Source organism: Pyrgilauda ruficollis, unplaced genomic scaffold, assembly GCF_017590135.1.
Source record: "Pyrgilauda ruficollis isolate IOZ18807 unplaced genomic scaffold, ASM1759013v1 scaffold42, whole genome shotgun sequence".
NCBI classification, from domain to species: Eukaryota; Metazoa; Chordata; class Aves; order Passeriformes; family Passeridae; genus Pyrgilauda; species Pyrgilauda ruficollis.
The window spans coordinates 1,830,777-1,843,965 of record NW_024525712.1 but is presented as its reverse complement, the minus strand read 5'-3'; the positions used below and the strand labels follow the sequence as shown (position 1 = coordinate 1,843,965).

The window sequence follows — 13,189 nt, the reverse complement described above, 5'->3', positions numbered from 1 at the left end:
TGATAGCTCCAGTGCCTCTCCGTGCGGCTGCAGGGCTGAGGCAGGTCTGTAACCCCCCTCTCTGGTCCTGTGCTGGCTTTGCCAGACCTCTTGTGGTCTTGCCTGGTGTTCCCTAGGACAGTGACACAACATTTATCTCATGCACCATTGTTCTGTCTCCGCTTACCTCCCAAAATACACGGTGCCTCTGCACTGTGCCCCTGCTGTAGCATCCCGTTAACTCACCCTGCCACATTCTGTTGTCCATCTCTGGGCTTTTAATTGGGTCCCTCTGCATTCCTGCACAGCTGGGAGAGCTGCCTGTAGCTGCTCCTGTTGTGATACTTTCTGCAGAGAATTTACAGAGACTTAGCAAAGGCTCTCCAGAGCCATCTTAAAGACTTGCCAGTAAGCCTAAGAGGCTTGGGTCTCATGAGATTTCTTCAGGCCTTTATTTTTCCTTCTTTTTCTGTTTTCTTTTTCATTTTTCAAGATGAGACTGGAGCAACTGTGTAATCTAATGCTATTTCACCAAAGTAATCTGGGAGTCCTGTGTGCTATCAACCTTTTTTCCCTACAATACAGAGAGGACAGGCTTGATACAGGGTAGGGGGGGATCTTTTTCTCCTAAACTGTCTGATCAATTACTGACACAATGCTGAAATGACTGATAGGCTTGTGCCACTGCTAATAAGACAAATTTGTTAATAAAAAGGCAGATGTGTAGCCAGCATATAGACTCCAATGGCTTCCTTCAAGCTATGGCAGAAATTTCAGCAAATCTAGTAATATAGTAATGCCAGTGCATCTTTTATTTCCGTTTGGGACTTCGACTTACTCTTCGGATTTACTCCTCCAGATACTTTGCACATTGTACCTGAATTAAAAGAGGAGTGAAGAAGGGAAGGAGAAATGTAAATCATAATCAGAACAGGATAATAAAATACAAAACTGAATCTTAAAGTACCTTCCTTTCACCCTTCCCTTCTTTTCAGGCTCAGCTTCACTCCCTAATTCTCTCCCTTGTCCCTTGCAATAGTGCAGGGGAATGGGGGCTGTGGTCAGTTTTTCACACATCTCCGATGCTCCTTCCTCCTCACGGGGAGGACTCCTCACACTCTTCCCTGGCTTCAGCATGGGGTGCCTTCCATGGGAGACAGTTTCCACAAACTTCTCTACCATGAGCCCTTCCCACTGGCTACAGTTCTTCACAAAGAGCTTCAGCAGGGGTCCCTTCCATGGGGTGCAGTTCTTCAGGAACAGGCTTCTCCATGTTGGTGCCCCACAGGGCAGGACAGCAAACCTGCTCCAGCATGGGCTCCTTTCTCCATGGGGCCAAGATCCTGCCAGAGCCCTGCTCCAGCACAGACTTCCCACAGAATCACAGCCTCCTTTGGCTGTCCACCTGCTCTGGTGTGGGGTCCTGCCGAGGCTGCAGGTGGATCTCTGCTCCCCCATGGACCTCCATGGGCTGCAGGGGCACAGCTGCCCCACCATGGGCTGCACCAGGGGCTGCAGGGGAATCTCTGCTCCAGTGCCTGGCTTCCCCCTTCTGCACTGACCTTGGGATCTGCAGAGCTGTTTCTTTTGTATATTCTCACTTTGCTCCTGGCTGTTGCTGCAGAACACTTTTTCTCTTTCTTAAATACATAAGCCCAGAGGCACTACCACTATTGCTGATGGGCCTTGGCCATCTTAAGCTGACTGGCATTGACTCTGTTGGGCATGAGGGAAGCTTCTTTTTGGAATAAACATCCCCTCAGAGAATCCATGCCTGTAGCCCCTGCATGCTATCATATCATACACAACCCCCACGTACTCATGGACCCCAATGCTGGCTGCTTGCTTCAGGCTCCTGAAAGAGCATTGGCATTTCAGAAGGAGCGCCTGTTTTCTGCCCAATTCTGTATTGAATTGTATGTAATCAAGGAGCTGCTTTTGAATGTTTATAAGACCATTGTTACTATAATATCCACACCTGTTACAGCTCTGAATGTGTTTGTCCTCATGTGACCACTCTTACCTGTAGAAGTTCTGTTACCCATGTTTTCTTTGTGGAGGGCCAAGTCTGTAGTGTGGAGGTCTCCTGGAAAAAAACTGCAAACCAGCAGAAAATGATGATGTTGTGGCCACCAACACAGATGTCTCCTCTATTCCTTTGTCAAGGCTGTGCTTGCAGTGCCTGGGTTGTTTGATTTTCATCTACTCCTGTGTGGTTTCAGGACCTGAGTAAAGCAGTATGGGTATAATGGTGTCATCCTTATGGCACAAGCTTCCTTCAGGCTTGGCCCAGCAATATTTGGGCTGAGCAGGGATGGGGCTGACCTGTCCTAGAGGAAGACGACCTCCTAAATTCTGAATGGTACCTCAGCTATGGACCCACATGAGGAGAATGAAATACAGGGTTGCACTGACTAGAGCTCGTGTTGCCCTCTGGGCTCTGCTGTTCCTCTGGTAGCGATGGGCAGGGCTGTGGGAAGGCTTTCATGGGATGGTAGGAACAAATGAAGGAAAGAGTGGGTGCAAGGCTGCTGGAGCATTGTTGGGAAGGGGCAGCAGCATGGAGACTGTTCTTTCAGTTGCACGATCACAGAATGGTTTGGGTTGCAAAGCACCTTTAAAGGTCATCTAGTCTAGATCTCTGCCATGGTCAGGGATACATTCCATTAGGCCAGCTTACTCAAAGCCCCATCCAACCTGGCTTTGAACACTCCCAGGGATGGGGCATTCACAGCTTCTCTGGCCAGCCTGTTCCACTGCCTCACCACCCTCATCAGAAAAAATTTTTCTCCTTATGTCCAGTATAAAACTGTCCTCTTTCCATTTGAAACCACTGCTCCCTGAGCTCTGCTGGCAGGGCAGAAAAGGCTGTTACCAAGACATAATTTTTTTTTTTTTTTATGTGGGTTTTGAGACATATTTACCTGGGCCTCAGTAGCCTGCATCAAGTTGACTTTCAGGTGGGGAATGGGAGGGCAGAGGTTTTCTCAAAATGTGTGCTCTTACTGAATCAGCACGTTCTCCATGAGGAAGCAGATGCTGTTCTGTAGCAGAGTGTTTGAGTAGCACAACTTGATTATTTCCACATGAAAGGTAAAAATCAGATGTGGAAGCTAATCTAATCTTCCTGCTGTCAGGCTGATATGTAGTGACTGCACTGGACACAGAGGAGTTCAGGTCCAGCTGTGCTGAGGTTTAGGTGGGATGTCTTCACTGTAGTGGGCTATATCAGCTTTATTGGGTCAAGCAGAGCTGGCGATGCCTGTGTCTTCATGTGTAATTTTTTCTCTTTTCACTGCAGCTGCCTGAAGCTGTTTTTTTTCCCGCTCATTGGGTGGAAGAAAAGATGATACATGTTAATGTGTATCAAATATCTTGGCTAATTTTCGTTTTTATTGCTGGTGCAGATAAGCCCAGTGCTACCAGCAGGCATAGGCAGCCTGGCATCTATAGAGCATTGATTTACTGGAAAGTGAGGAGGGCTGTTCCCCTTCTCCCATGCACCATTAGGCACTGAGTCCCACCCCATGGCCACAGGAGTTTTGGCACCTCGTTTGCTGTAGCTAATCAAGTCTTCCTCCAGTACCATGCAAGGACGTGGGTGTGTTCTGGCAGCTCTGAAGGACAGGGAATGAGAAATCATGGCTGGTGTGTCCAGGTAACTGTAACCTTTTGCCCTGCTTTGCAGGAGGGCACTGGGAGACAGGTAGAACTTGTGTATACCAGTTTTGGTGACCTGGTGGTAGCACCAGGATTGAGTGTTGGTGATCTCCTGTGGGCTCATCACTTCGTGCAGCTGGCAACGTGACATCCCTGGCTTAACCCACAGTCACGGGTGAGGCCTGGGCAGAGCTGGAGGAATGAACACTATTCCAAAGCTTCTTTCTTCCTTTTCTTTCTCCATCCTAGCTGTCTGCACCTTGCAGAAAAAATGGCAATATGGCACTGTCCTCTCTGCTGCTTGGTTTGGAAGGCCAGGAACAGTGCAGGCATGAACCCAGTTAGGGAATCTGTGGATTCCACCATGGCCTGGCCCTGATCAAAAGAGAAGAAATAATCCCTGCTTTAAAGCAGTGCATGTCTGCAGCTTGAGCTCAGTGAAGGCTGGTGCAACTGCTGCAGGCTCTGTGTGAAATGTGCAGGAGGTATCTTGCACTTGGTGATCCAAGTGTGGTGTGACTTCTGTGGTGTGACTTTAATGACAATCAAGCTATCTCCTAAACTGGGAGAATCTTCAATTCTTTATTGTTTTAAACACTTCAATGATACTTTTATCTAATGTTTTATGCAATTGTTATAGACATGGGTATCTTTTGTCACCATATCTCCATCTGACTTGAAAGAAAAGCAAGCGTTTGCATCTTGGATATGGTAGTTGGATTTCATTAGATGATAGGACTCAAAAGTAAGCAGATCTCAAAGTTGACACACTCTGGCACACCTGCAGCTCGGGTACTGTGGAACTGACCTCCACAAACATAGCTTTGGAAGAATTGCTGTTCCTGCCTCCGCAGCTGAAAAAAACCTAAAAAATTAAAAATACCTTCTCTTTCTCTTTTTCCCCCTCCCTTCTTCTTCACTCTCCCATTGCTTTCCCTTCATCTCTTGTCTGACAGGGAGCAGAGAGGAAGATCAGGGATGAAGAGCGAAAGCAAAGCAAAAGAAAAGGCAAGTGCACTGATCCCAGCTCTCAGTTGAATGCCTGTAAGTAGAACTTATTCCATTAGTATTATAAATATTGGATTTTATTTTGGCTACAAATAGCTTGTGTAGTAGAACTCTCAAGTTAATTTTTATCCTCTATGGACCAATGCTTGTTTTAAGCAGTTCTTTATGGAACAGTCATTGTGTTTTGCAACACACTGGGTCATTTAGGTCTTAAGTCTGTATAGTTCTTTCTGTCCAAGACAGGGTCCTGCTGTGTATTCAGTCAGGATGGGTTGTAGCAGTTGAAGTGGTGAGGTGAGGGTGGCATTTTTGGGCTAGAGACCCTCCCAATCCAGGTGGTAGTGAGAATGATCAGTTCCAAATATTTTCAGCTTGATCCTAAACTTAGCTTTTAACTTAAATCAAAAACGTGTTTGCAACTCGTCAGCAAGGCTGTGGCAGCCTTGAGGCTGAGCCTCCAGGCTCTCAGCCCTATGCTCACTCTTCTAGAGCAAAGTCATCCTTAGCAAGTAATTTCAAAGTTTCTGCATATGTGAAGTATGTGGAGACCTCAGCACTGTAGTACACAAAGGATGAAGAGTTTCTTCCTGCTGAGCATCTTCCTCTCGCTGCTGCAGATGACAGATCCTCTGTTTGGATGACTGGTTATTCAGCAGCAGAGCTGCCTAGAGGAAGATCTGTCTCCCTGCTCTTCGTGGGCACGGGGCAGGCGTGTGCTCTCGCTTGCTCTGCTGTTAACAGCCCGACTGGTTCAGCCAGCACGCACCTCTCAGCTCGCCAGGCAGGATTTTCCTGACACAGCAGGTACAGGCTGCTGGAGCAGCTTCAGAAGATAATGCTGAAGGAACCCATTTTGCTCAAGGGAAGTTGTGGAAAGGGCTGGGTCTTTGGTTTCTTTCAAAGGACGTCACAAGAGGCAGGTTTAGTGCGCTGTTAGCGTTTCACAAACCAGCAGCCCCAGCGGCTCCCAGAAGATTGCTGCGTGCAGCCTTTGCATCGTGGCTGGAAAGGGAAGGCAGGGTCACTACACATTTCCCAGGATCTTATGATTTGACAAAAGCTGATTTCCAATGTTAGTTTTCCAGGCTTGGGCTTAGCCCGATGTGATCTTTATTTTCCTGGAAAGTACGATCTTTGGCTTTTTAGTTCTTATCTGGGAAGTTTTTGATTCCTCAAAGCCATAAGCTGTTATACTCACCTCCAGGATCACAAATACCACGTGTACGTGAACTCTAACAACAGAAACAGTTGGTGGCTTTTGGGCAAAGTTATTTTTACAGAAATTGAGCAATCTTTAAAAAAATCTGTTTTGCAAAGAGAAAATAGTGTATTTTCTACTGAGGACATGAGAAATGGTTTTGTTTGAAAAACATTTATTCTGTTTGCAGTTGGTTTGACCTCAGATGGATATGTTTCCACTAGGTAAAATAAACTCTTCAACTGTGATATTTTGACATGAATGTGTCTGAAATGTGGTTTAAGGCACCTTCTGCCTCACTTTCTCCTCAGAGAGTCTTTGTGGATGAAGTTTGTCCTCTTGGTGGGTTGTGTCACATCAGCTGGTACATCGTGAGAGCCAGAGGGCTCTTTGGGAAATGGATCCTGGTGATCCTGGGGGAATGGACTAGGGGCTGGCACCCTGAGGTGACCAGGATGAACAATGGGAGGAACTAGAATGTAAAACTTGGAAGTGTGGAATTAAAATGTAGCTTTAAATATAACAATTTGCACAAACCAGCATTTGTACTACCTCTGTAGTATAGTGCTGCTGTCTCTTTAAGATGCTCCCAATTGAGAACACTCAAGTTGTCCCTTTGTCTTCTTTGTATCCTCCTGGCACAGGAACACCAGCAAGCTTGTGAGGGAATGGAGAGGGAGAAGGTGGGGCAGGGACTGATTTTTGTCCTCTGTTTGGATGGCTGACTTGGTACATGGAAGACTTCGGTTCCTCTCTTGAGCTGAGTGCCACATTATTGTCCATCCTAATTAATATCTGAACAAAGCTGAGTTGCTCAGCTGGAGAGGTGGAGAAAGCTTTGACTACTCTGTGAAACAAGCCCTCAGGGCCCAGGCCCTCAGCTGAGAGGGACACAACCAAAGTTCAAACTCTTTTACCACAGGAGCTTTTTGCTTTGACCCTGACTGCAGAATACCCTTGTTCAGCAGTGTATGTATCTTCTAAATGATGTAGGGGCCCATGAGGACCTTCAGCATCCTCTATCCTGATCTTTGTCTCCACAGTTTCTGATGTCAAAGTGCCCATGCTTCCCTCGCACAAACGTACTGACATCACCATCTTCAAGCCCTTCATGGACCTAGACACTCAGCCTGTCCTGTTCATCCCTGATGTTCACTTTGCCAACCTGCAGCGTGGGGCTCACGTGAGTAAAGCTCATGGGTGTGGGGATGAAGAGGCTCTCAGATGTTTTTGCAAAAGGCCTGGGATGCTGTGTGTGTGTATGTACATATGAAATGTCAGGCTGCATCAGTGCTGGAATCAAATACAGACTGAGTCTCATGTGGGCAAGAAATGTTCCTCCAAGGTGCATTGCCTGAAGTTAGCTGGGGGTGTTTCACCATCAAATTATTTTCCTATCAAGTCCAGTTTCTGTGAACCTGAAAGGATTTTTCCATTGCATGAACTGCAGGGTGTTTTTTTCTTGTAACATCCCTTGCGATCCTGGTGTGCTGTTGTACAGCACAGACTCCTCCAGATGCCTGCTGCAGGGTGAAAATCCATCCTGTGGAACTGGCATGTGTGTCAGCTCTGTGATCCACTGCCAGAGCACCCTGCCTCAGTGTTCCTGGAAAGTTCCAGCTTACAAGAAACACGAAAGGAAAAAATTAGCGTGCAGCCAGCTTTCAAAATCTTGAACTTTGCTGTGCCAGGAGTTCTGCCATTCTCTAACATAATCTAAACCTTACTTTTTAAGAGCAATGCCTGAACTCCTAGAAAAGGATGGAGAATAAACTTGCATCCATAAGGCTGACATTCCTGCATGTTTTTCTGCAAAGGCCCTAGTGCTAGTTTTGTTGCTAGTTTTGTCAGAATATTCTACACCAGTCCAGGAAGAATGCTGGTTAGCTTCTTTTTGTTCCCATCTCTCATTTGAGATCCTTTATTACTTTTTATGAAAAAAAGGTAAAGAAGATGTTTACTGGCTTTTGGAGCCAAAGTGTCATTTGATATAGCGTTGAAAGATTATAAGAGAAAATTATTTCTAGTTTCAGATGAAATATTCACAAAATCTCCCCTTTGTTTTTAAAGGTCCTTCCTGTTGCTTCAGAAGAACTAGAGGGTGAAAGGTAAGAGGTGCCCTTCAACCTCCTGACACCTTGCTCTCAGACAGAGGGATAAGTCCCTGTAGTTGTACCACTGCTGACTTTTTGTCCTGTCAATGACAGCTCCAACCTGAAGAGAGGAGCTTATATTGGTGAAGAGGACTTCATTGCTACTCCAAATAAGATGGCCAGAATAGAAGAGCCAAAAAGAGGTATTTTCTTCTTTCAGAGACTGAATTTTTGGAGTATTTATCCATCATGATAGAGAGATGCATCTGAGGTTAAAGAATTTTTTAATTCATACTGATGTATACTTCAGGCTGATTTTTCTGGCTTTGAGTAGTGACAGTTCATGTATCAAGTTATGGTTCAGCTGTGCAAATATTTTATATTGTGAGAATTTCTGGGGGTTTCTGCCAACTTGGACAGTAATGGGCTCTGAACCTATGAGGAAAGAGTCAAGATGAGGTGAGCAGCTTACTAGTATCCCTAATGAACTGGGGCAGAGAATTCATCATGTAATCTGCTGCAAAATACTCAGGAAATCTCCTCCAGGACTTCAAGCAATGAACGCCAAGAACTGGTTCTGGGTATAAAACTGTTGCCTCTTTCATGGTGCCAGGAAATGGGATGTTCACCTCTGAAAGCCAAGCTAAGAGAATATTCAGCTGATTTTTAACTTGAGTTTCAGTCTCTGCAATTTCATGTTGCTGTGGTGTTGTGGAAGGAGATGAGAGGTCCCTTTGGGGTGTTGGAGGTGGTGTACCTGATTGATGATAGTTGTGTTTGGCAGGACCACAACAAAGCTTGTAGTATTAAACCTATGAAGAAGCAAATGCTAAATCTAGCAAGTCTGACCATAATGGGGCTGCTCTTCTGCAGTCTGGATAAAGTAATAAGGAAGGATGAATTTTATAGAAGGAAATCAGACTTCTTTTTTTTTTTTTTTTTTTTTCATATTGCTTTATGCCATAAAACAAGCCCCATGAGATTCTCTCTCCTTTGGCTGGCTCTCATCTGATATGTGCTGTAACTGAGAGTATGTGTCCTGTCTTCCTTTTTCAAATCTACAGTCCTCCCTTTTTTAAAACTGCCTTTAACAGGCAAATTGGGAAATGCATCAAGGTGCTGTGCTGTCCTGAGTTCACCTTGTTCCATTAGAAATGCCAGTAATTGTTGCATGTTGCAGGTGTGTCAAAGCTGTGGCTGATGAACCCTTACAAACAATCCAGGCTGCAATACCTAGTCATTAGAAGATGGATTAAAGACAGCAAAGCTGTTAAAGTCCAAGCTTTCTTGCTCTCCTGGCTAATTCCTCAGCCTTAATGCAGTTTTTAATGATGCTGATGTTACATGCAATGAGTCTGTGCTAGCTTGAGAACGCTAGGGATGCTCACCTAATTGGGGTTCTTGCTCTTTCATTCCCCTCCTGGAGGAGACCAAGCCTGCACTGTATGTCAGCTCTGGTGGTAAGAGCTGAAACACAGCAAGGGGCAGGAAGAAAGATAAGACAGCATAGGAAGAGCACAGAACTGTACAAATAAATAATTTAAAAATTAGAAAGTGGCCAGGATGGCTTCACCTGCTGTGATAGCATCTGTGAAATCATTTGATTGTGGAAAGTCTTATGGCAAATGACTGTAAGATATGGAGGAATCCAAGAGTCTCAAAGATTTGTGTTTTGTGTTCCTCCTTTATTTGTTTCAAATATGACCTTTTTTTCTTATAATAGAGAAAATAAAATACAGAGATATTTTGACAGTAAAGATGCTTGAGCATACAGTGGCTTTATGTGCAAGAAGTAAGTTGTGAGCTAACCTGGCAGTGTGTGTTTGTGCTACAGCCTTAAATGTATATTGAATGTATGCATGTGTTTCTTCATAAGGTCCTCAGTGGATGTCCCCGTGTGCTTAGCCACTGTGGGATACAGATTTTTCCTGAGGAGCAATTGCACAGTTAATTCCTCTCCAAATTGCTTTCCAGTGTTGCTGTATGTCCGAAAAGAGTCAGAGGAAGTGTTTGATGCACTAATGTTGAAGACACCATCTCTGAAAGGCCTGATGGAAGCGGTAAGTGACGAGGTTGGTTTGTAGTCCTTGAGAAGCAGCCCTGGCTACCCAGTCCTTACACACCAGAGTCAGACTTGCAGTCACAGCTTGTGTTCACACATTTCTGCTCTTCTGGGTAAGAAGAATAAGGAAGACTTCCTTTCAATAACATGGAAATGAATGCAAATAATGCTTGAATTTATTGTTAGGGGAATTCAGGAAGCTTGCCTTTCAAGTACCTTACCCCACATCTGTGGAGTCTGGTTGTAAGAAGCCTTCCTGAAGATTCAGGTCTGTCAAACTCGATGATTGGATGTTCCTCTTGCCGGAGAGGGTACTTTTGTTAGGACATGGATTTTCAGAATGTGTCCGGTGGCTTGGGTTTGTTTCAGCCTTTCAAAATCATGTTAGGGCCCCTCCACTGTCCTTTCACAAGCTGGTAATGCAGAGCTGCAAGTCCCAGCTTCTGTGTGTTGCTGAACACTTTTATCTATCTGTGCACACATGTGTGAAATTGCTCTCTGCTGCTTGACTTCCAAAATAGCCTTCCACTGTCCCTGCTGCTGCAGAGCAAGGGAAGTACTAAGATTAAGTCCAAGGAATGGTGTAATATTTGGCATGAGCTCAGAACTGACATTTGTCTGTCTCTTTATGTGACTAATGCCTCTGCTCAGGGAACAGGGGCTTTGGGGATGTGCAGACAGGTCTGGCCATTAACTTTTGGTGGTAGAGATAGTTGTGTAACCAGAATCTTTATCTCTTCCTGGCTGTGAGGCTTTGCCAGCTGGAGGGTGGGGGCTAATGGAAAGGGATTGAAAGCTGTGAAATCTTCCATTATCCCATGGTCCTGAAGTGAAGCTGCACCTCTGTTGTTTCACTCGGATTTCTTAGAACAAGGAACCAAGTGCTCACAGCTGTAGCTTGGGGGAAGCTCCCTGTACATTTGCATGTCAAAGCAGTGTATTGGTTTGGTATTTACTGTCGGTGTGATAGAGCAGTTTGCCAGAGTAAACCAGGCTTAGGTTACTGACATCACGACTTTGTGGAGGTTGTGCAGTGAAGTGCCATGGTCAGTGGCTGTGGCTCCACACTGATGTCACCCTGCTGGGGAAGGAGAATGTTTCTGATCACCTCATGCCCTTAGCAGCACAGGTCCTCTCTCTATTTTCTTCTTTCAGCCACTGTCATGACTAGTTTTCACTTGATCCCTCTGGCACTAAATTAAAAAATGGTTTTCAGTATGCTGAGAGAACAGAGAGCCAAGAGAGAATAAGAGTCAGGGTGTGGCGTGGGCTTTAAGTGGGTGGGCTTTCGAGAGTAGGGGTGGGAGGTTGCTGTATGAGAAGTGAGTATCCAGATTCAAACATTATTAATTTTTTTGCACAGAGGTTAGCTAAATGCAGAGAAGGGGTTCTGATCTGTAGATTTACAGATTTATAGTTTGGGATTTAGTGTTGCCTTTGTAGGGCAGAGTTGTCCTCATTTGCAAGCTTTTTGTTGTGGTTGTTCCTTTCTGTAAAATAGGAAGCAAAAGACAATGACAGCAGTCTCCTTGCTTCACCAATCCTTGCTTTCTTTTGTTCTAGATATCTGACAAGTATGATGTTCCTTTTGATAAAATAGGAAAAATCTTCAAAAAGTGTAAAAAAGGGTGAGTATGTACCTGCGCAGTAACTGCCTAAGAATATGAACACCTTTTTCAAACCTGTAGGCAGATCTGCTGTATAATTCCTCCAAGCACTGCAGATATGTGAATGCCATTTGCTGTTATGTTTATGTGCACACAAGTACACACATTTCAACATCATCCACAGAGCTGAAGACTATAGGAAGGGTCCTGTAGAAATATGTAGTCTGGCTTCCTGGGTAAAATACGAGTCACTGAACCTCTCTGAGCTAATTGTTATTTGAACCAGAGTTGATCATGTCAGAGGAAGAAGAGTTCAGTTTGTTAAAAGACTCCCAGTGATGAAGAACCTCCTCCAGCCAATGTTAAATTGTTCCAGTGGTGACTGGACTTACTATATCTGCATTTGGCTATAATTACTGAACCCTGGTTGTATTTTTGTGGGCTAAATTGAAGAGAACTTAGTTGTGAAGTGTCTATTTCTCCCAGAGACCCTACTTAATCTTTTTATTTAGTAGCTTAAGTAATTGAGTTTCTGAACATTGTCTGCTTTTGTTTCATCTTTTAATTTCTCAGTAATTTTCTTGTTGTCTGTAAATGGTTGTTAGTTTGGTGTCTCAGCCCCTTCTCCTTCTAGCCAGAAAATTACACCCTTCCAGGGTTGTGCTTTCATAGCAGAATTACCCCACCAGAACAGCTGCAAAAAGCTTAAAATCTGTGATATCTAAACCACTGCTAAGCACAGCTTTGTGTGCGTGTGTGCACACAAACACATGGGTATTGACCTTTCTGGCAAATGAAAGAAGTGGCCAAGCATGGGTGATTTCTTCCCTGCAAGCTCTGAAGGGTTTTGTGCTGATAGTTCATAACTGACTAGCAAACCCATTCAGAGCCCCAGGTGCCTGCAGCTTCAGAAGGACTCTGCTGGTTCCAAGATCTCTCTCCCTCCCTGGTCCAGGAGCCAGATTTAATCCTTCCATTCAGACCCTGAGAAGTGTGGCTACCAGCCTTGATGGCAGGGTTGGGTCAGAGCAGCCAGATCTGCTATGGGAAGCAATGAGTCAGAGAGGGATGAGCAGGATCTTGTGTTACCCTTGGATAGTCCAGGCTTTTTAGGTTTGAGAGTGCCTTTTACATTCAGAACTGTAAAATACCTGTTCTGTTTTGTTTTTCCAGAATTCTGGTCAACATGGATGATAACATTGTGAAACACTATTCTAATGAAGATACCTTCCAGCTGCAGATTGAAGAGGTTGGAGGATCTTACAAGCTGACTTTGACTGAGATCTAAGATCACAGATCACTGTGGATTTTAAACAAAGGTCTCAAGTGAACATTTTCCCATAATTCAGTATGTTGGGCAAAACACTAATCACCTCCAGAAGAAAGCCAGATGTTTGACTTGTTCTGGGGAGCAGAGCAGTGGTTTTGCTTAATACATTTTTGTTTGTGTTCTTGCTCATGATCTTATTTGCACTTGAAATGGGCAAGCAAAGATTGGCAATTAAGTGGAGAGCATGTATATATTTTTACTAGTGTATAAACCACTAGTAGGTATGGGATGGGAAATCTCCTGTAAGGTGGC

At 44.7% G+C, this 13,189-nt stretch overlaps 1 protein-coding gene across 1 annotated transcript in view; it reads left to right on the top strand.

Annotated features, from left to right (window-relative positions):
* GRHL1 (grainyhead like transcription factor 1) overlaps positions 1–12,895 on the top strand; it is a 38,236-nt gene extending 25,341 nt beyond the window's left edge. The window contains exons 10-16 of the mRNA XM_041477902.1: positions 4,596–4,647; positions 6,889–7,028; positions 7,916–7,953; positions 8,053–8,141; positions 9,913–9,998; positions 11,564–11,628; positions 12,781–12,895. Coding sequence (XP_041333836.1) covers positions 4,596–4,647; positions 6,889–7,028; positions 7,916–7,953; positions 8,053–8,141; positions 9,913–9,998; positions 11,564–11,628; positions 12,781–12,895 — 585 coding nt within the window. The remainder of the gene's footprint in view (positions 1–4,595; positions 4,648–6,888; positions 7,029–7,915; positions 7,954–8,052; positions 8,142–9,912; positions 9,999–11,563; positions 11,629–12,780) is intronic.
* Positions 12,896–13,189: the final 294 nt, after the last annotated feature.